Below are 22873 nucleotides of genomic sequence, written 5' to 3' on the forward strand. Positions count from 1 at the left end.
CAAAGCAAGGCAGCTACCTTACAAAGACATGTTTATCTATACCATTGTAAGACTAACATATTCATGTTTCAGTAGGGCTGTAACAATCATGGAATTTGGGGTAACATTTTTTTGTCATGTAAATGTGGTGCTGTAATAGTCTGAGTGCCAGCCTCTTTAGCTAACATTCCATTCTTTTTACTTTCATTTTTTAGCTTAAAATAAATAACTTTCTCATTTATGAGATACAGAGAAGTTGTTTGCATCATATCATATTGCTTTTTTGGTTGTTTGTTTAAGTTTTAATATAATGTTTCAATAATTCATAAAGTTCTACACACTTGTGTAACGGTTTTCCTCTTCATCAGAAGAGGAGGAGCAGGGATTGAACCAAAATGCAGCGGAGTTTGTAGACATTATTTATTAAGGAAAAACACGAACTCGACTATACACTAACAAAACAACAAACGACATAGACGCACCTGAACATAAGAACTTACATATAACGAAGAACGCATGAAACAGGAACAGACTACATAAACCGAAAAACAAACAAACCGAAAACAGTCCCGTGTGGCACAACGACATACACAGACACAGGAGACAACCACCCACAACGAACACTGTGAAAACACCTACCTAAATATGACTCTTAATTAGAGGAACGCCAAACACCTGCCTCTAATTAAGAGCCATACCAGGCAACCCATAAACCAACATAGAAACAGAAAACATAGAATGCCCACCCAAACTCACGTCCTGACCAACTAACACATACAACAAACTAACAGAAATAGGTCAGGAACGTGACACTTGTTTCTAACATGTAGCTCAGCATTCCTGAACATTCCCATTACAAGTCAGAATGTTGAACAAACTTCATTTGACCTTACTTTACCTGTAAGCACCGATTTTGTCCCTATGTTGGAGGTCGTCTGATAAAAAAATATCTACAGGGAAGCGTTTTTAACTCGACCTTCAGTATGCTGGTCTGTATATTGTTTTGTATTTCCGGTTTTTATTTTTACTCAATTCATAAAAAGCCTTTTTATGTCTTAAAGAGGCGGTGTTGTATTTTGAGACAGGCTTGAATATACAAAGAAGCCAATATGCAGAGTAGCCTGCATTTTTGTCTGAGGCTCTTTATGGTAATAATAATGATAATAATTAATTTTATTTTTGTAAAGTGGTACCATTTTCCTGTCCTGCTAAGAATTCAAAATGAAATAGTACTTTTGGGTGTCGGGGAAAATGTATGGAGTAAAAAGTACATCATTTTATTTTGGAATGTATTGAAGTAAAAGTCATTAAAAAAATTGTCAAGTAAAGTACAGATACCCCCAAAAACTACTTAATTAGTACTTTAAAGTAATTTTACTGAAGCACTTTACACCAGTGGAACATTTCATACATTTAGAGTTCCACTCCTTGCCACTCCTTGTAATTGCTGAAGAGACTGGCCTTTCAGCAATTTTAAAGTCAAGCTGGATTTACGGTGGAGCTCATTGGTTGTTGGAAATAACAAATATTTTCCATGACAACATATGGATCCTCAAAAATAGACTTAGAATTTATAACAAAGTTAAAAACAAACATTTAGCTGTTAGCTAGGCACGTTGTTAAGACGTTTTATGGTTGGAATTGCAATATGTATTATTTAGTTAGAGAATTTAATGGTGCTCTACCAACTTTTGACAGACTGGTTTTGTCTAAACAAACAAAAAACGGTTGCTTAGCAACTATATACCAACGTGTTCTGGGGAGAAAAAAGTGATATAATTCCAACTTTTGCATAATCGTTGTGATTGGGGGATAGCTATGAGGGTGGTTGAATCAGGATCAAATCCTCGGTTCTCCTCGAGCTCATTAATGATAGAATGTTCATATTTGAAGATGGCAGAAAGGCCAGTGTCTTTGGCACAAATACATGACACGGAGTACAGGGAGTGGGTTAGCTAAAGAAACTGGCACACAGGCTAGTGCTGTAGCAATGGCCCAGTCACTGCTGTTGTGTTAACAAGCTGTAGCAACTCAGTAAACGATCTATCAAGCAGTGGTCATGCCATTGCTTCTCTGGTCATGCACACAGACTTGGTGTTCACCATCCTAGTTGATTTCAACTTTGTGTTTTATAACATTGATGATTCACTTTCACTTATAAATGTCTACACTCACCAAGCATGACATTGGGTAGCATATTTTAGCAGACGATGTGGCGTTGGAGGTCGGATTTTAGCATATTTTTCAAACTTTACAAACCAGAGAATTATGCTAGCTGCTGGTAACCACCTCATTATCTAGAGTGGCCCTACTTTGTGTTGGACCCTGCGTTCAGCCAGGGGTAAACAACAGACTGCTGCAACCTGATTGGCTTAATGCAATACACAACATTTACATTTTAGTCATTTAGCAGACGCTCTTATCCAGAGCGACTTACAGTAGAGTGCATACATTCTTTTTTTTTTTTCTTTTCTTTTTTTTTTACATACTGAGACAAGGATATCCCTACCAGCCAAACCCTCCCTAACCCGGACGACGCTATGCCAATTGTGCGTTGCCCCACAGACCTCCCGGTTGCGGCCGGCTGCGACAGAGCCTAGGCGCGAACCCAGCCCAGCCTAGGTGCGAACCCAGAGACTCTGGTGGCGCAGCTAGCACTGCGTTGCAGTGCCCTAGACCACTGCGCCACCCAACATCCAGGACTTCTATTCCTAGGCAGCCGGTGGAAAATATTTTTGCAGTTTATTTCCATCTTCTCAGCATTAAATTTAGTTAAGGGCAAAATTAAAACCTTTGCAGCCTGAATGGAGAATGTTTTTTGTCTGAACCAGTTGCCGGGTGACACGGGTATATTACAGACTTGGCACATGATCAAGCCCAGATGATAGTGGAGATCCACAGCACCCATCCAAGCTAACACCAATAACGATAAACTATAAGCTACATTTTATTTAACTAGGCAAGTCAGTTAAGAACAGATTTTTATTTTCAATGACAGCCTAGGAACTGCCTTGTTCAGGGGGGAAATGCCAGATTTTTACCTTGCCAGCTCGAGGAATTGATCTTGCAACCTTGCGATTACTAGTCCAACGCTCTAACCACTAGGCTACCTGCCACCACATGACTATAAAATGTTGATGAGCATTTACACTAGAGTACAGTTGATCATTTATCATTCTACAATCTTACACCTGTCAATCACCTGATCAACGGTCCCATGTGGCTCAGTTGGTAGAGCATGGTGTTTGCAACGCCAAGGTTGTGGGTTAGATTCCCATGGGAGACCAGTATGCAAAAGTACTACTGTAGGGCGCTCTGGATAATAGCCTCTGCCAAATGACTGAAATGTACTGCATCCGGCCTATTAATAGGGAAAGGGGGGTACCTAGTCAGTTACTCAACTGAAATGTATCCTCCGCATTTAACCCAACCCTTCTGAATCAAAGAGGGGCTGCCTTAATCAACATTCATGTCTTTGGCACCCAGGGAACAGTGGGTTAACTGCCTTGCTCAGGGGCAGAAGGACAGATTTTTACCTTGTCAGCTCGGGGATTCAATCCAGCAACCCTTCTGTTACTGGCCCAATGCTCTAACCACTAGGCTACCTGGGTGGTAACACAAGACCTTTCAGGGTGTATTCATTGTGAAAGCTGCAAATAATACTTCAATGTACATGTAGGCCTAATGCAACATAATATAGGAACTATTTAAATGTCATAATTCAACAACAAATGCAGTTTAGCCTGCACATCTTTTATAGCATGTTATTGCTTCGTTGCTCAAGAGGTTTGCAAATTATTTTCGTTTTTCTAATGGTTGTCAATTCCTTTGTGTCTTCTTTTTCACTGTGCTCATTTTTGTCTGTGCTATGCAACTAGGCCGATTTTCAGTGCAACAATGTTATCGTAACCGGACAAAAATTATCCCACCAACACATTTTCTTTCCTCAACTTTCCCCGACAGTTAGAGCTGCAATATAGATACAGTATGTGAGTTATAGCAACTTGAATAAGTGGTAGATCTGTTATATATGTGCTATTTCTTAAGTTTAGTTTTTGTGTCTTACTTTCGGTTTGGTACACCAGATTCAAATGGCTGAAAATACAATATTTTTGGTTATTGAAAAGATATTTCACAGCGATTATGGTGCAATGATTCTCTAGTATACACAGTGTATACAACATTAGGAACACTTTCCATGACATAGACCAGTGGTTCCCAACTCCGGTCCTCGAGTACCCCCAACAGTACAGATTTTTATTGTAGCCCCGGACAAGCTGATTCAATTTGTCAACTAATCATCAGGCCCTCACTGAGCTGAATGAAGTATGTTTGTCCAGGGCTACAACAAAAATGTGTTCTGTTGGAGGTACTCAAGGACTGGAGTTGGGAACCACTGACATAGACTGACCAGGTAAATCCAGGTGAAAGTTATGATCCCTTATTGATGTCACTTGTCAAATACACTTCAATCAGTGTAGATGAAGGGGAGGAGACAGGTTAAAGAAAGATTTTTACGCTTTGAGACAATTGAGACATGGATTTTGTATGTGTGCCATTCAGCAGATGAATGGGCAAGACAAAATATTTAAGTGCCTTTGAACAGGGTATGGTAGTAGGTGCCAGGTGCACCGGTTTGATTGTCCACCACCCAAAGGACATCCAGCCAATTTGACACAACTGTGGAAAGCATTGGAGGGAACATTGGCCAGCATCCCTGTGGAACGCTTTCAACACCTTGTAGAGTCCATGCCCCGACAAATTGAGGGCAAAAGGGGGTCCAACTCAATATTAGGAAAGTGCTCCTAATGTTTTGTACACTCATTGTATATTGCTTGTTTTGTCACATAAACTGAAATGAGGTGAATTTAGATTTTAATTAAGCAATCAGGAAATGGCAAAGCGATTTCTGCATTTTGCACCTTTAATTTGGCCGATGCTGTAGGCCTGTTTTACATTCAGCAATTAGCAAGAGCAAGCTGCTTCTTTCCCCGAATAGGCTAATAGGCCTAGTATAAAAAAATATCAAAATAAATGTTCTTTAGCTATTCCTGGTATTTCGCAAGAAGAGGAATGGCCTATTGCGGAGAGGCTTGCGTAGCCAATTGTCTATTGTGCATGTGAACAGCTGGGAGAGATAAGAAGCTAAAGCAAGAAGTAAATATTAGCTAGATATTAGGCCATTCATGAACTAAATATTAGGGCTATAGGCTAAATATTTACCTGTCTAAATGCAAGAAAAAAATAGCAGATCTGTGTGTTCCTCCAGGCTGCGCTCTGTGGTACCCGGGTACACAAAGCTCCACTATTGATTAGGGCCAGGCCTACATTTTTAGACAAGAAAATTACAACAACAACAACAACAGTGCAATGAGGAATGTATTTTTGTTATCAAATGAGTTTACAATTATTGTCTGTAAACTGCAGCGATGTAGATTAATTTGAATAACCACTCAAACGTCCTGTTTTGTTTAATGTCAAAATAACAGCATAGGCTTGATTATGCAACTATTTGGAACAGTTTGGGTCTATTCTCAACAATTTAGAATGTCCAGAAAGGTACATATGTTGTAATTTGTCAAGATATGCCTACTTTAGGAAAATATGGTCTCCTCCTTTCCACGTATGTAGCCTATTTTACATGCAGCAAGCAAAATAAAGCATGCACCTCTCCTCCAATAGGCTATCAGTAAAGAAAAGTAATTGAAATAAGCAGGGCTGGACTAGCACAGCTGGGGCCCAGGAGGACCTACCTCCAGGAGGCCTCCTCACCCCCCAAAAAAACAATCAAACTTATAGGCCTAATCATTGTAGCATACACTATGTGCTCCCAGTCCCCGGGCAGTCAGCTCCAAAAGCTACTCTATTGATTCGATTTTTTACAATTACAAGAAATTAGCTGGAAATCTTTTTTATTTTTTATTCTCAGCTGCATGGCAAAATGTGCAGAATAGCATGAGATTAGCTATAAAATTGCAAATGTTTCTTTCTGCCCCATGGCAATATCTGTAGAATTGCAAGAAATTATCTTTAAAAATGCAAAATTCTGTCTGCTCCCCAACCCCCCCAATCCAAAAAATGATGGTTTGTTGGGGGTCCTGCGAAACGCCACTGGGTTAGGGAAGGGAGTAGCGGTAGGGTTTGGGGTAGGACCCCGGACAGCACTAACCCTTGGAGCATTGTAAGCTACACCTCCCCAACATTCAACTACGATGTGCAGAGACTGGGAGAAGAGTGCACACTTTTTTGTGTGCTTTATTTAATTGTCCATTCAGACAACTTACATTGATATTCTTCTTGTCCAACATCCTTTTTTTTACCTGTCCCAGACAAGCGAACAAGCATTAATGTCGAGCCCTGGTGCTGTCTCTCTTTGTTTAGGTGTTCTCTTTGGATATTTTACCTCGCTCTCTTCCCTTCTCCAAATTTCTCCAGGTACGTTTCAACTATCGTTTCCAGACAAAACAGTTTAAAACAACAGAATTGCAGTGCACTCTTCCTACAAAAGTTCTCAACCAATTAGGGTTTGGTAATAGGAAACCATCTGATATTATATGTAACACAGTGGGGCAAAAAAGTATTTAGTCAGCCACCAATTGTGCAAGTTCTCCCACTTACAAAGATGAGAGAGGCTTGTAATTTTCATCATAGGTACACTTCAACTATGACAGACAAAATGAGAAAAAGAAATCCAGAAAATCACATTGTAGGATTTTTTATTAATTTATTTGCAAATTATGGTGGAAAATAAGTATTTGGTCAATAACAAAAGTTTCTCTCAATACTTTGTTTATATACCCTTTGTGGGCAATGACAGAGGTCAAACGTTTTCTGTAAGTCTTCACAAGGTTTTCACACACTGTTGCTGGTATTTTGGGCCATTCCTCCATGCAGATCTCTTCTAGAGCAGTGATGTTTTGGGGCTGTTGCTGGGCAACACGGACTTTCAACTCCCTCCAAAGATTTTCTATGGGGTTGAGATCTGGAGACTGGCTAGGCCACTCCAGGACCTTGAAATGCTTCTTACGAAGCCACTCCTTCGTTGCCCGGGCGGTGTGTTTGGGATCATTGTCATGCTGAAAGACCCAGCCACGTTTCATCTTCAATGCCCTTGCTGATGGAAGGAGGTTTTCACTCAAAATCTCACCATACATGGCCCCATTCATTCTTTCCTTTACACGGATCAGTCGTCCTGGTCCCTTTGCAGAAAATCAGCCCCAAAGCATGATGTTTCCACCCCCATGCTTCACAGTAGGTATGGTGTTCTTTGGATGCAACTCAGCATTCTTTGTCCTCCAAACACAACGAGTTGAGTTTTTATCAAAAAGTTATATTTTGGTTTCATCTGACCATATGATATTCTCCCAATCTTCTTCTGGATCATCCAAATGCTCTCTAGCAAACTTCAGACGGGCCTGGACATGTACTGGCTTAAGCAGGGGGACACGTCTGGCACTGCAGGATTTGAGTCCCTGGCGGCGTAGTGTGTTACTGATGGTAGGCTTTGTTACTTTGGTCCCAGCTCTCTGCAGGTCATTCACTAGGTCCCCCCATGTGGTTCTGGGATTTTTGCTCACCGTTCTTGTGATCATTTTGACCCCACGGGGTGAGATCTTGCGTGGAGCCCCAGATCGAGGGAGATTATCAGTGGTCTTGTATGTCTTCCATTTCCTAATAATTGCTCCCACAGTTGATTTCTTCAAACCAAGCTGCTTACCTATTGCAGATTCAGTCTTCCCAGCCTGGTGCAGGTCTACAATTTTGTTTCTGGTGTCCTTTGACAGCTCTTTGGTCTTGGCCATAGTGGAGTTTGGAGTGTGACTGTTTGAGGTTGTGGACAGGTGTCTTTTATACTGATAACAAGTTCAAACAGGTGCCATTAATACAGGTAACGAGTGGAGGACAGAGGAGCCTCTTAAAGAAGAAGTTACAGGTCTGTGAGAGCCAGAAATCTTGCTTCTTTGTAGGTGACCAAATACTTATTTTCCACCATAATTTGCAAATAAATTCATTAAAAATCCTACAATGTGATTTTCTGGATTTTTTTTCTCAATTTGTCTGTCATAGTTGAAGTGTACCTATGATGAAAATTACATGCCTCTCTCATCTTTTTAAGTGGGAGAACCTGCACAATTGGTGGCTGACTAAATACTTTTTTTTGCCCCACTGTAGATACTGTATGTCCAGTGGTCTTTTTGGATGGCGGCAAAAGTAAGACGTGTTTTTATCACCCGTTTGCATGAGTTATGCAACAAAGCTGATCTATTTTAGGTATCGGAGTTGGCACCCAGAGGATATGGCTATAGTAACAGCACTACACAATTTATATAGTATTGCTGTAACAATTACACCATTTCCTTCTGTGCCACGTAGTTATAGCACCACTCTGCATAACATAATAAACCATTTAAAAGTTTGTCATTTACATCTTCACATTCAGTATGTGAGATTTGTTTCACAAAGCATTTCCGTTGCAACATCATGAAATGTTTATTATGTTAGGATACATGATGTATTGACAATACTGTACATTTCAGTGACCTGTAGGTGCAAGAACATCTCTTCATGTTATGGACACTGTGTCACATCCCAAGGTAATGACACAACTATTCCAAAAACCAAGTTGTGGTTCAGTTGCAGTTGATGAGGTTGATGAAATGTTATTATAATGAAATTATAACGATTTGCTCTTTTGAACCTTTCCTTTCAGAGGGAGTCAGTGAATTAGATTGCTTTGGTAAACATCTGAGCTTAAGTAGGATCAGCTGGAAATGTGTGTGGACACCTGTAAAACACCAAACACAAAGATACACACTCTGTATAGAACAGTAAGTAGTGTAGAACACAAGGCTAATTTAATGTATCTCTGAGGTTATATAATTTGATTGTTTGCATTTAGGGTGCTCTGTAGACTGAAGACAAGAGAGATTTAAAAAAAAATCTAATTAATGAACTACTAAATCTTATTCAATTTGATATTCTTCACAGGAAAACACATAGCAAAATGCATGCAAACATATCGGAGACGTCTCAGAATATTCATCTGTCCAAAAAGTTTAACATGACAGCTCATGTATTTGACAAGAGTGATTTGAAGAGCTGCACAAAGACTGTTTTCAGAGGTTCACCTCAACAATTGGGTACGTTTATATTAATTACCTCCAGTATGCATCTCTTTCCTTCCATTATGTGATAATAGTGTAGCCTATGGGTTTACAGCAACCAGAAGATGTGATATGACCAGTCCTTCCTCTATATTGTTACATACAACATCTAAACTCAGCAAAAAAACAAAAAGTCCTCTCATTGTCAACTGCGTTTATTTTCAGCAAACTTAGCGTGTAAATATTTGTATGATCATAACAAGATTCAACAACTGAGACATAAACTGATCACGTTCCACAGACATGTGACTAACAGAAATGGAATAATGTGTCCCTGAACAAAGGGGGGGGGGGGGGGGGGGGTCAAAATCAAAAGTAACAGTCAGTATCTGGTGTGGCCACCTGCTGTATTAAGTACTGCAGTGCATCTCCTCATCATGGACTGCACCAGATTTGCCAGTTCTTGCTGTGAGATGTTACCCCACTCTTCCACCAAGGCACCTGCAAGTTCCCGGACATTTCTGGGGGGAATGGCCCTAGCCCTCACCCTCCGATCCAACAGGTCCCAGATTTGCTCAATGGGATTGAGATCCGGGCTCTTCGCTGGCCATGGCAGAACACTGACATTCCTGTCTGGCAGGAAATCACACACAGAACGAGCAGTATGGCTGGTGGCATTGTCATGCTGGAGGGTCATGTCAGGATGAGCCTGCAGGAAGGGTACCACATGAGGGAGAAGGATGTCTTCCCTGTAACACATAGCGTTGAAATTGCCTGCAATGACAACAAGCTCAGTCCAATGATGCTGTGACACACCGCCCCAGACCATGACGGACCCTCCACCTCCAAATCGATCCCGCTCCAGAGTACAGGCCTCGGTGTAATGCTCATTCCTTAGACGATAAACGCGAATCCGACCATCACCCCAGGTGAGAAAAAAACGCGACTCGTCAGTGAAGAGCACTTTTTGCCAATCCTGTCTGGTCCAGCGACGGTGGGTTTGTGCCCATAGGCGACGTTGTTGCTGGTGATGTCTGGTGAGGACCTGCCTTACAACAGGCCTACAAGCCCTCAGTCCAGCCTCTCTCAGTCTATTGCGGACAGTCTGAGCACTGACGGAGGAATTGTGCCTTCCTGGTGTAACTTGGGAAGTTGTTGTTGCCATCCTTTACCTGTCCCACAGGTGTGATGTTCGGATGTACCGATCCTGTGCAGGTGTTGTTACACGTGTTCTGGCACTGTGAGGACGATCAGCCGTCCGTCCTGTCTCCCTGTAGCGTTGTCTTAGATGTCTCACAGTACGAACATTGCAATTTATTGCCCTGGCCACATCTGCAGTTCTCATGCCTCCTTGCAGCATGCCTAAGGCATGTTCACGCAGATGAGCAGGGACCCTGGGCATCTTTCTTTTTGTGTTTTTCAGAGTCAGTAGAAAGGCCTCTTTAGTATCCTAAGTTTTCATAACTGTGACCTTAATTGCCTACCGTCTGTAAGCTGTTAGTGTCTTAACGACCGTTCCACAGGTGCATGTTCATTCATTGTTTATGGTTCATTGAACAAGCATGGGAAGCAACCCTTTACAATGAAGATCTGTGAAGTTATTTGGATTTTTACAAATTATCTTTGAAAGACAGGGTCCTGAAAAAGGGACGTTTCTTTTTTTGCTGAGTTTAGTATAACAGTATTACAATGATAATTTATCACATAGCCTATCTTAAAAATTGCAGTTCGATGCGGCCCCCCATCTAATGTACACTTGAATCGACATTCAAGACAGCTGGATATCCAGGCCTCCTGGAGGAAGGAGGAGACCAAATATATCTCTCTTTACTCTGTGAGATACAAGGAGCTGAACAGCTCGCAATGGAAAGAGGTGGGATTCAAAAGTCAGATATGAAATGTACTGCCTACAGCTCATATAGAGCTAGATTATAGAATTGAAACAAGCTGGCATAAATAGTGAAACTCTTGGGGCCGGTTTCCCGGATACTAGTTCCGGATACAGATTAAGTTTAGTCAATGGAGAATCTCCATCGAAAGTACTTTTTAGTCTAAAGTTAGGCTTAATCTGTGCCAGGAAAACCAGCCCTAGTAGTCCAAGACTGGAAAAGACCAATGCAGAATCCTTAGAGAAATAAGTTATACAGACCTAACCTCTCATTTATGTTCTCTATAGCCACCAGTGCAATCCAAGGATAGAAATAGGTGCACTGTGGGTAATCTTAACTCCTCACTGTCCTATGAGGTGCAGATAGAGTGTGTGGCCAACAACAAATGTACCCAGTGCCCCTGGAGCGAGGTTTTCACAGTCCCACCCGGTGAGTTGACCTTTTACCTAAAACTAAAATCTGGGATCCAGAAATCTGTTCAATGGTCTTATCAAAATAGACTTAATCAATTGTCCACTCTACTGATTTATAACATGAAATAAGCTAAATATGTGTCCATGTTTCTTCTGTTTTCTAAGAACTTACTGATACGCCTGTCATTGAGATGGTAAAAGATAGTCGTCCACAAACCAAAGGGAGGAGATTAGTGATCATAAAATGGAAGGTAATTCATTTCCCCGTGAGTAACTTAACCTTACAATAGGAACATTTCAAATACAAATGTGAAAATAGTAAGTTTGAGTAAACTGATATAGGTATACATTTATAAAAGTAATAGTTTATCGCACTACACTATAAACTGAGTATACAAAACATTAAGCCTCCCGAGTGGAGCAGTGGTCTAAGGCAGTGCTAGCTGTGCCACTAGAGATCCTGGTTCGAGTCCAGGCTCTGTCGCAGCCGGCCGCGACCAGGAGACCCATGAGGCGGCGCACAATTGGCCCAGCATCGTCCGGGTTAGGGGAGGGTTTGGCAGGCTGGGATGTCCTTGTCCCATCGCGCTTTAGTGAATCCTGTGGTGGGCTGGGCGCATGTACGTTGACACGGTTGCCAGGTGTACGGCATTTCCTCCGACACATTGATGTGGCTGGCTTCCGGGTTAAGCGGGCATTGTGTCAAGAAGCGGCTTGGCTGGGTCGTGTTTTGGAGGATGCACAGCTCTCGACCTTCGCCTCTCCCGAGTCAGTACGAGTTTTGCAGCGATGAGACAAGACTGTAACTACCAATTGGATACCACAAAATTGGGGAGAAAAAAAGAAAAGAAAAAAGAACACCCACTCTTTCCATGACATCCTGACCAGGTGAATCCAGACGAAAGATATGATCCCTTATTGATGTCACTTGTTAAATCCACTTCAAATCAGTGTAGATGAAAGGGGCAGGTTAAAGAAGGAATTTTAAGCCTTGAGACAATTGAGACATGGATTGTGTACAGTATGTGTGCCATTCGGAAGATGAATGGGCAAGACAAAAATAGAAGTGTCTTTCAAACATGGTATGGTAGTAGGTGTCATGCGCTCCTACATACTTTTCTTGTGTGTATCAAGAATGGTCCACCACCCAAAGGACTTCCAGCCAACTTGACAACTGTGGGAAGCATTGGAGTCAACATGGGCCAGCATCTCTGTGGCACGCTTTTGACACTTTGTAGAGTGCATGCCCCGACGAATTGAGGCGGATCCTAATGTTGCTGTAATACGTATTGTATAAAGCTTGATCCTACCATTGTCCTGTACATGTAAGTTTGCAGCCAGTGAGTTAGCGGAGGGCTACAGTGTTTCCGTGGGGAAAGCCTCAGGAGAGGATCCTATTGAGACCTTCAACACCAGCAGGCACCTACTCATAGTGACCCTGTCTCACTCAGCCTACCACCTCAAAATCACAGCTCTCAACAGGGCTGGGACCTCACCTGCAGCACAGAGCACTATACGGCCACTGGATGACAAAGGTAGAAACACCTATCAACTGTTATGTTGTCCTCCGATATAGGAATCAGACTGTGGCCGTCAGAATGTATTCACTATTTTGCTTGAGCAGTATTATGAGTAAGTTATATTGTTGCATTAGAAATGCATTACTAGTTGCTCTCCTGTGTAACAGCATGGTATCAGTCTGATGAAGTGGATGTCTGAGATCTCTCAGATTCAGGAGAAAGGACTATGAAGTGTTGTTTGGTTTGTCTCTACAGACTTATATGGGAAGCTGAATGTGACATTCAATGGCAACACGTCCTTTACTGTCTCCTGGGTGGATGACCTGATCAAAACCTACTCCTGCTTCTCAGTGGAGTGGTGGACGAGAGGAAACAAAGCTGCTCACAAGTCCTTCTATGAGGATGAGAACAATTATGAAGTCATACCATTGCACGGTAAGGTACATACATCTCTCTCCTGTGTTAACATGAGAACAACAGAGGATTCACATATTTGGATTGATACAGCATATTATCATGACCAGTACTTTCTGTTTGTCTTGATGAAAGACGTTCCCCCATTTAAAACCACTCTTGTTGTTGTATGAACTAAAGAGCCATTAGAGCTGTATAAGAGGTACACCTTCACTCTGCACACGAGGCCAGACAAAGAGCCCTGCAACCTGAAGTTCATCAACAACAGCGAGAGCACCTACGGGAGCATCCAGTCCTACTTCACTGAAGGATGTGAGTCTGAAATACATATTTTATATATACAGTGCCTTCAGAAAGTATTCAGACCCCTTGACTTTTTTCACATTTTGAACGTTACAGCCTTATTTTAAAATGGATTAAATACTATTTTTTTCTCAGCAATCGACACACAATACTCCACAATGACAAAGCTAAAAACAGGTTTTTAGATTTTTTTGCAAATGTATAAACCATTTCAAAAACAGAAATACCTTATTAACATACAATACTAGTCAAAAGTTTGGACACACCTACTCATTCAAGGGTTTTTATTTATTTTTACTATTTTCTACATTGTAGAATAATAGTGAAGACATCAAAACTATGAAATAACACGGAATTATGTAGTAACTAAAAGTGTTAAATCAAATTCTTATTTGAGATTCTTCAAAGTAGTCACCCTTTGCCTTGATGACAGCTTTGTACACTCTTGGCATTCTCTCAACCAGCTTCACCTGGAATGCTTTTCCAACAGTCTTGAAGGAGTTCCCACATTTGCTGAGCACTTGTGGGCTGCTTTTCCTTCACTCTGCGGGCTAACTCATCCCAAACCATCTCAATTGGTTTGAGATCGGGTGATTATGGAAGTCAGGTCATCTGATGCAGCACTCCATCACTCTCCTCCTTGGTAAAATAGCCCTTACACAACCTGGGATGTGTGTTTTGAGTCATTAAGCCATTAACTGTTGGTTAAGGGCTTGTAAGTAAGGTCTACACACAGTAAGGTCTACATATGTATTTGGTGCATGTGATGTGACAAATAAAATTTGATTTGTCCTGTTGAAAAATGCTAGTCCCACTAAGCGCAAACCAGATGGGATGGCGTATCGCTGCAGAATTCTGTGGTAGCCATGCTGGTTAAGTTTGCCTTGAATTCTAAATAAATCACTGACAGTGTCACCAGCAAAGCATCCCCACACCTCCTCCATTCATCAGGGTGGGAACTACACATTCGGAGGTCATCTGTTCACCTATTCTGCGTCTCACAAAGGCATGGGGGTTGGAACCAAAAATCTCAAATTTGAACTCATCAGACCAAAAGAGAGATTTCCACTGGTCTAATGTCCATTGCTCGTGTTTCTTGGTCCAAGCAAGTCTCTTCTTATTATTGGTGTCCATTAGTAGTGGTTTCTTTGCAGCAAATCAACCATGAAGGCCAGATTCACGCATTCTACTCTGAACAGTTGATTTTGAGATGTATGTTACTTGACCTTTGTGAATCATTTATTTGGGCTGCAATCTGAGGAGCATTTAACTCTACTGAATTTATCCTCTGCAGCAGAGGTAACTCTGGGTTTTCCTTTCATGTGGCGGTCCTTAAAGTAATGATGGACTGTTGTTTCTCTTTGCTTATTTGAGCTGTTCTTGTCAAAATAGGGACTTGGTCTTATACCAAATAGCCCTATTTTCTGTATACCACCCCTACATTGTCACAACACAACTGATTGGCTTAAACTCATTAAGGAAAGAAATTCCACAAACTAACTTTTAACAAAGCACACCTGTTAATTGAAATGCATTCCAGGGGACTACCTAATGAAGCAGTTTGAGAGAATGCCAAGAGTGTGCAAAGCTGTCATCAAGGCTACTTTGAAGAATCTCAAATCTATTTTCATTTTAATACTTTTTTGGTTACTACATGATTCCATGTGTTAATTCATTCACTATTATTCAACAACGTAGAAAATAGTACAAATAAATAAAAACCCTTGAATGAGTAGGTGTGTCCAAAATGTTGACTGGTACTGTAAGTATTCAGGCCCTTTGCTATGAAACTCGAAATTGAGCTCAGGTGGATCCTGTTTCCATTGATCATCCTTGAGATGTTTCTACAACTTGAGTGGAGTCCACCAATGGTAAATTCAATTGATTGGACATGATTTGGAAAGGCACATGCCTGTCTATATAAGGTCCCACAGTTGACAGTGCATGTCAGAGCATAAACCAAGCCATGAGGTCGAAGGAATTGCCCGTAGAGCTCTGAGACAGGATTGTGTCGAGGCACAGCTCTGTGGAAGGGTACCAACGCATTTTTTTAAGCATTGAATGTCCCCAAGAAGACAGTGGCCTCCATCATACTTAAATGGAAGAAGTTTGGAATCACCAAGACTCTTCCTAGAGCTGTCCGCCTGGCCAAACTGAGCAATCAGGGGAGAAGGGGCCTTGGTCAAGGAGGTGACCAAGAACCCGATGGTCACTCCGAAAGAGCTCTAGAGTTCTTCTGTGGAGATGGGATACCCTCCAGAAGGACAACCATCTTTGCAGCACTCCACCAAAAAGGCCTTTATGGTAGAGTGGCCAGACAGAAGCCAATACTCAGTAGAAAGCACATGACAGCCCACTTGGAGTTCGCCAAAAGGGACCCAAAGACCATGAGAAACAAGATTCTTTGGTCTGATGAAACCAAGATTGAACTCTGTGGCCTGAATGCAAAGCATCATATCTGGAGGAAACCTGGCACCATCCCTACGGTGAAGCATGGTGGTGGCAGCATCATGCTGTGGGGATGTTTTCCAGCGGCAGGGACTGGGAGACTAGTCAGGATCGAGGCAAAGATGAACGGAGCAAAGTACAGATAGATCCTTGATGAAAACCTACTCCAGAGCACTCAGGGCCTCAGACTGGGGTGACGGTTCCTATTACAACGTCACTTACGGTTTCTATGCCTTTAGTTTTCCACCTTATCTGTGAATTCTGAAAAGCTATCCAAGGATTATTCCATAGGGTTGTTTTTAAGAAGTAATATTGTTTTTTGTAGAATCCGGTAAAAAAATTCCCATGTAGTTATAGTGTTAATGTTATAGAAGATAATGTTCTTAGCTCCATCTTTTGAAAACAGACACATGAAAAGATTCTGGACGTGAGCATGCACATCTTCAATATGTACCCATTGTTCCTCTTTAGTGCATTTAACTATATGTCCCAAGTAAATCCTAGGGTGGCGAGTTGTACAAATCCAGAAAGTTAAAACCACCCTCAGATTTAGGGACATCAAATCAAATCAACATCTGATCATCACACAAATACATATCAAAAGCAAAGACACAGGGAACCACTTCATGTACTTACTAGCTTATTACAGTGTACATAGAGTACATGACACCTTGAGTACCTGCATGTCCCAATCAACCAACCACCCACACACCAATTATTCATAAATGCATTGTGATTATATTCAGTGTATTTTCCTCTCAGCCCCAATTAGCGCCCCAGGGAACATCAGCAGCAGTAATGTTACCCAGAGCTCCATGGTGCTGGAGTGGACGTCAGTCCCTGAGAAGGACACCAGAGGTTTCCTGCTGGGCTACATCCTCCATTACACAGAGAGCCCGGATGACAGGACAGACGCTGAGACAAGTAAGATTGATTCATTTGATGTTCACAAAAAGGTGGCAATTGAGACTTGCAGTGAGTGAGTATTCATAGAATTCGAGCAAAGTAAAGTACAGTGTGTAGACTGTTTATAGTTTGGCTAATATCCGCGTTCGGAAAGTATTCAGAACCCATCACTTTTTCCACATTTTGTTACGTTACAGCCTTATTTCTAAAATGGATTAAATAAAACAATTGATTAAATCCACACACAATACCCTGAAATGACGAAGCGAAAACAGGCTTAGAAGCTTTAGCGAATGTAAAAATGAAATATGACATTTTACATAAGTATTCAGAGCCTTTACTCAGTACTTTGTTAAAGCACCTTTGGCAGCGATTACAGCCTCGAGTCTTCTTGGGTATGACGCTACAAGCTTGGCACACCTGTATTTGGGGAGTTTCTCCCATTCTTCTCTGCAGATCCTCTCAAACTCTGTCAGGTTGGATGGGGAGTGTCACTGCACAGCTATTTTCAAGTCTCTCAAGAGATGTTTGATCGGGTTCAAGTACAGGCTCTGGCTGGGCCACTCCAGGACATTGAGACTTGACCCAAAGCCACTCCCGCGTTGTCTTGTCTGTGTGCTTAAAGTCGTTGTCCTGTTGGAAGGTGAACTGGAACCTAGAACCCCAGTCTGAGGTCTAGAGCGCTCTGGAGCAGGTTTTCATCAAGGATCTCTCTGTACTTTGCTCCGTTCATCTTTCCCTCGATCCTGACTAGTCTTCCAGTCCCTGCCTCTGAAAAACATCCCCACAGCATGCTGCTGCCTCCACAATGCTTCACCGTAGGGATAGTATCGGCCAGGTGATCAGCGATGCCTGGTTTCCTCCAGACGTGACGAATGGCATTCAGGCCAAAGAGTTCAATCTTGGTTTCATCAGACCAGAGAATTTTGTTTTTCATGGTCAGAGTCCTTTAGGTGCCTTTTGGCAAACTCCAAGTGGGCTGTCGTGTATTTTACTGAAAAATGGCTTCCGTCTGGTCGCTCGACCATAAAGGCCTGATTGGTGGGGTGCTGCAGAGATGGTTGACCTTCTGGAAGGTTCTCCAGTCTCCACAGAGAAACTCTGGAGCTCTGTCAGAGTGACCATCAGGTGCTTGGTCACCTCCCTAACCAAGGCCCTTCTCCCCTGATTGCTCAGTTTGGCCGCATGGCCAGCTCTAGGAAGTCTTGGAGGTTCCAAACTTCTTCCATTTAAGAATGATGTAGGCTACTGTGTTCTTGTGGACCTTCAATGCTGCAGCCATGTTTTGGTACCCTTCCCCAGATCTGTGCCTCGACACAATGCTGTCTTGGAGCTCTACAGACAATTCCTTCAACCTCATGACTTGGTTTTTGCTCTGACATGCACTGCCAACTGTGGGACCTTATATTGAGAGGTGTGTGCCTTTTCAAATTATGTCCGATCAATTGAATTTACCAAGTTGTGGAAACATTTCAAGTTGTAGAAACATTTCAAGGATGATCAATGGAATCAGGATGCACCGGAGCTCAATTTGAAATCTCTTAGCAAAGGGTCTGAATACTTTTGTAAATTAGGTGTTTTTTATTTTTTAAATATTTGCAAAAATGTCTAAAAACCTGTTTGCGCATCGGCATTATGGGGTAGTGTGTGTAGATTGAGGATTTAACATATTTTCAAATGCACTGTATGTACAGTTATTCTTAGAAGTTAAGACTTCCTGCACACTATCAGATATTCTTACTACCATGTCTAGTTCCCAAAAGGCTCAAGTCTCAACTTCCTTAAAATTATTATTGTGGTCTTACTACTATTTATTCTGATGCTTCAGTGACTTTGACTATTGTTTTCGCTGTAACAGACGTCACTGTGGATGCTGGTTCAACCAGCTACGAGTTGGTGGACCTAAAAAGCAATACTGTGTACCAAGTCCAGTTATCTGCCTTCACTGCTGCAGGAATGGGAGTGAGAAGCTCAACCGTATACTTCGAAACCAAGTCAACAGGTTTGCGTGTTGATCTTTCATCAATGGTTATATTTTAATTGTAATCTCTGATATCCCACATTTGGAATACCATTTTTTAATAATTTGAAGGACCTGTCCTGCCTGCTTTCCCTCCCCAGTATCCCTGTCTATTGGTGGTATGATAGCAGGAGTCGTTATTGGAGCAACTTTACTCTTACTTGTGGTTAATCTCGGCTCTAGGTTGTTAAAAAGGTACGGTCGTCATGTTTTTAAGTCAAAGGTGTATTCATATCTGTTAGTGTTGCTCTATTAAATGTTGCCCAGTGGAATCCAAGTAATGGAAACTTTAAAATATTACATGGTCATTTGTTGTACTTTCAGAGCAAAGAGACTACTTTGGCCAAGTATCCCTAATCCTGGTAACAGCAATGCCATCCAGAAAATAGATGGGGTCTGCGAGCTGGTATGAAAATTGTGATGCATGACAGATTTATTGCATTTATGTCTAAGATCATGCCGTGTTGCTGTTCGATTTTCCCCCTCCGGAACAATAAAGATTGATTGATTCTCATAGGAACTCCTGGAGCCCATCAACAGACAGAAGTTAGAGGAAGAGGAGGGGGACACCAACAGTCTGCACATTGTTGACAGTAGAGAAGAAACGTCTCCCGTTAGCAACCTCCATAGCAACACAGACTCATGTCTACACCTCAACACAGACCACGAGGAGAATCAAGGGCCTTCAAAGACAACCGCAGACTCTGCCGAGCCCACTGAAGTAGACCCTCAAATCAACATGGGCTTGTGCCGAAGAAACACAGCCACAGACAGTAGCGCTCAAGATCCCACTTCTGACACCATTAAACCTACCACAGACACAAGACCGACAGACCTTGTCCCCATTAGTACAGTGCCCCACCAGTGCCCGCAGTTGTCCTTTATGAGTGATTACACGACCATGGAACTCTTCCAACAGGCTATGACACAATGTGTTCCAGCCACTATATCATTGGAACCCCATGGCCAGTCAAGCCAGTCAGAGGACACAGACTCTCCCCCGACCAGACCAGAGTTAGATTACATACACCAGTCCCTCTATGACACTGTCCTCCACCTGTCCCAAGGCAGCACAAGTCCATCTGAGTTGTATTACACGGTTCTTTGAGAATGTTTACTGTAGATTCTAGAATCTGCCTTTCTCACAGATGCTGTGGAACAATTCTCAGCCTTTCATCTATGTAAAAAAGCCAGATGCTGCCATCAGTGTCACCCTGTTGACAAGCCTACTTAGAGTTCTAGACATTATTGGATCGTCATAACTCTGGAATGAGAAACTTTCAATGACATACAGGAACTTAAAATGCTGTTATCCTATGAATACGTGTATTGATAGCCTGCAGTGGTCACAGAATGTATTGAGGGATTGTTTGAGGAGCAGAAATTTCCCAATCGTTTTTTCAGAGACCATTTTATTCTCGGTTTATGTAAACTGACATAGTGAACCTGTACAACATCAGAAAGATGGACCCTCTAACAAAGACATCAATATCATCTATAGCAGGCTTTTACTCAATGTTTCATATGGATTTGGTAATGGATTCAACAAATACCATCACATGGCATTACAAGTATAGTTGAGACTTATTTGACGCAAAGTCTCTTTATTGGATCTCTTTTGGTTAGGATAGTCTGTGAAATATAGTAGGTACTTTGTCAAAAGTACAGTTTCAGGAGGAACATACAAAAGAGAGAAAACATTGAAGCATTGTTTGCGATATCCTCTTTCATAATTTTCACACATTAGTTGCCAACATCTTTAACAAGTACATAAGTGAACCAACAACACCTTTTTGTACACATGTTCCCTACAGTGTGTGTGTGTGTGTGTGTGTGTGTGTGTGTGTGTGTGTGTGTGATATATAAAACACAAAATGCCTCCAGAAAGTATTCAGACCCCTCGACTTACTTCACATTTTGTTACGTTACAGCATTATTCTAAAATTGATTAAATTAAACAATTCCTCAGCAATCTACACACAATACCCCAAAATGACAAAGCGAAAACAGGTTTTTAAATTTACATAACTATTCAGACCCTTTTTTATGAGACTCAAAATTGAGCTCAGTGGCATCCTGTTTCCCTTGATGATCCTTCAGATGTTTCTACAACTTGGAGTCTAACCATGATAAATTCAACTGGTTGGTCATGATTTGGAAAGGCACACCTGTCTATATAGAAAAGTCCCACAGTTGACAGTGCATGTCAGAGCAAAGACCAAGCCATGAGGTCGAAGGAATTGTCCATGGAGCTCCGAGACAGGACTATGACAAGGCACAGATCTGGGGAAAGGAGCCAACATTTTTTTTGCCGCATTGAAGGTCCCCAAGAACAGTGGCCTCCATCATTCTTAAAATGGTAGAGGTTTGGACCTGGCCGCCCAGCCAAACTGAGCAATCAGGGGAGAAAGGCCTTGGTCAAGGAGGTGACCAAGAACCCGATGGTCACTCTGACAGAGCTCCAGAGTTCCTCTGTGGAGATGGGAGAACCTTCCAGAAGGACAACCATTTCTGCAGCACTCCACCAATCAGGCCTTTATGGTAGAGTGGCCAGACAGAACCTACTTCTCAGTAAAAGGTCCGACAGCCCGCTTGGAGTTTGCCAAAAGGCACCTAAAGGACTCTCAAGACCATGGGAAACAAGATTCTCTGGTCTGATGAAACCAGGATTGAACTCTTTGGCCTGAATGCCAAGCGTCACGTCTGGAGGAAAACTGACACCATCCCTACGATGAAGCATGGTGGTGGGCAGCATCATACTGTGTGGATGTTTTTCAGCGGCAGGGAGACTAGTCAGGATCGAGGCAAAGATGAACAGAGCAAAGCACAGAGCGATCCTTGATAAAAGTGCTGTGGAGCAGGTTAAGACCTCAGACTGGTGCAAAGGTTCACCTTCCAACAGGACAATGACCCTAAGCACATAGCCAAGACAACACAGGAGTGGCTTCGGGACAAGTCTCTGAATGTCCTTGAGAGGCCAAGCCATAGCCCGAACGAACATGTCTGGAGAAACCTGAAAATAGCTGTGCAACAAAGCTCCCCATCCAACCTGACAGAGCTTGAGAGGATCAGCAGAGAAGAATGGGAGACACTCCCCAATACAGGTGTGCCACGCTTGGGGCGTCATACCCAAGAAGACTCGAGGATGTAATCACTGCCAAAGGTGCTTCAACAAAGTACTGCGTAAAAGGGTCTAAATACTTACGTAAAAGTGATTTCACGTTTTAAAATTATAAATTAGCAACATTTTCCAAAAACCAATTTTTGCTATGTCATTATGGGGTATTGTGGGTAGCTTGCTGAGAAAAAAAAAGTATTTAATTAATTTTAGAATAAGGCTGTAACCTAACAAAATGTGGAAAAAGTCAAGGGGTCTGAATACTTTCCGAATGCATCATATGAATATAAAAAATACATTCTTTACACAATCCTTTCAAATGTCAGTCATGAATGTTGTGGATTGTTATATATTTTCTTACCCTTCATTAAGACAATGTAAATGATAAAACACCTCAGACCAATGCCTTATGTATCTCTTAACTCTGCAAAAATTAGGTCCTTCAATCCGAAGCATAGATACTGTATACGTAAACACCATTTGGTGAGGAGAAAACCATGTTCACTCACTCCTGAATCAACTTGTACTACATACATACTCACTGCAACACATACATAGCTTTGATAAAAACTCTGTTTCAAAAGAAAATACTGCTGATAAATTGGAGCTAAATTGAACACTTTGTACTGCAGGGTTCCCCATGGCCACTGGGTTCATACAAAACACTAGAATCCACCACCACCAACTAACGAATGCAAAACTACAAATGTAACTTAATTAGGATTGGTAAAACTGAAAACTTTATGAATATTACACTTG

The 22873-nt window shown here is 41.9% G+C and overlaps 1 protein-coding gene across 1 annotated transcript; it reads left to right on the forward strand.

Annotated features, from left to right (window-relative positions):
* Positions 1-6350: 6350 nt before the first annotated feature.
* Positions 6351-22110, forward strand: LOC129819177 (interleukin-31 receptor subunit alpha). Its single transcript, XM_055875730.1, has 15 exons — positions 6351-6414; positions 8517-8807; positions 8890-9151; positions 10792-10969; positions 11267-11401; positions 11551-11655; positions 12520-12523; positions 12685-12920; positions 13161-13340; positions 13500-13631; positions 16833-16994; positions 18835-18978; positions 19098-19191; positions 19321-19402; positions 19514-22110. Exons 2-15 carry the CDS (start codon positions 8623-8625, stop codon positions 20102-20104), a joined length of 2490 nt encoding a protein of 829 aa, XP_055731705.1. The 5' UTR covers positions 6351-6414; positions 8517-8622; the 3' UTR covers positions 20105-22110.
* The last annotated feature ends 763 nt before the right edge of the window (positions 22111-22873 follow it).

The sequence above is a fragment of the Salvelinus fontinalis genome, chromosome 21, assembly GCF_029448725.1.
Source record: "Salvelinus fontinalis isolate EN_2023a chromosome 21, ASM2944872v1, whole genome shotgun sequence".
NCBI lineage: Eukaryota > Metazoa > Chordata > Actinopteri > Salmoniformes > Salmonidae > Salvelinus > Salvelinus fontinalis.

Excerpts from the sequence above, each read along its gene's own strand:
- LOC129819177 (XM_055875730.1), top strand. The coding sequence starts at position 8,623 with ATGAGGTTGATGAAATGTTATTATAATGAAATTATAACGATTTGCTCT. Across the intron at positions 11,402-11,550 it reads GGTTTTCACAGTCCCACCCG|AACTTACTGATACGCCTGTC; the intron begins GTGAGTTGACCT and ends CTGTTTTCTAAG. Across the intron at positions 13,632-16,832 it reads GTCCTACTTCACTGAAGGAT|CCCCAATTAGCGCCCCAGGG; the intron begins GTGAGTCTGAAA and ends TTTTCCTCTCAG.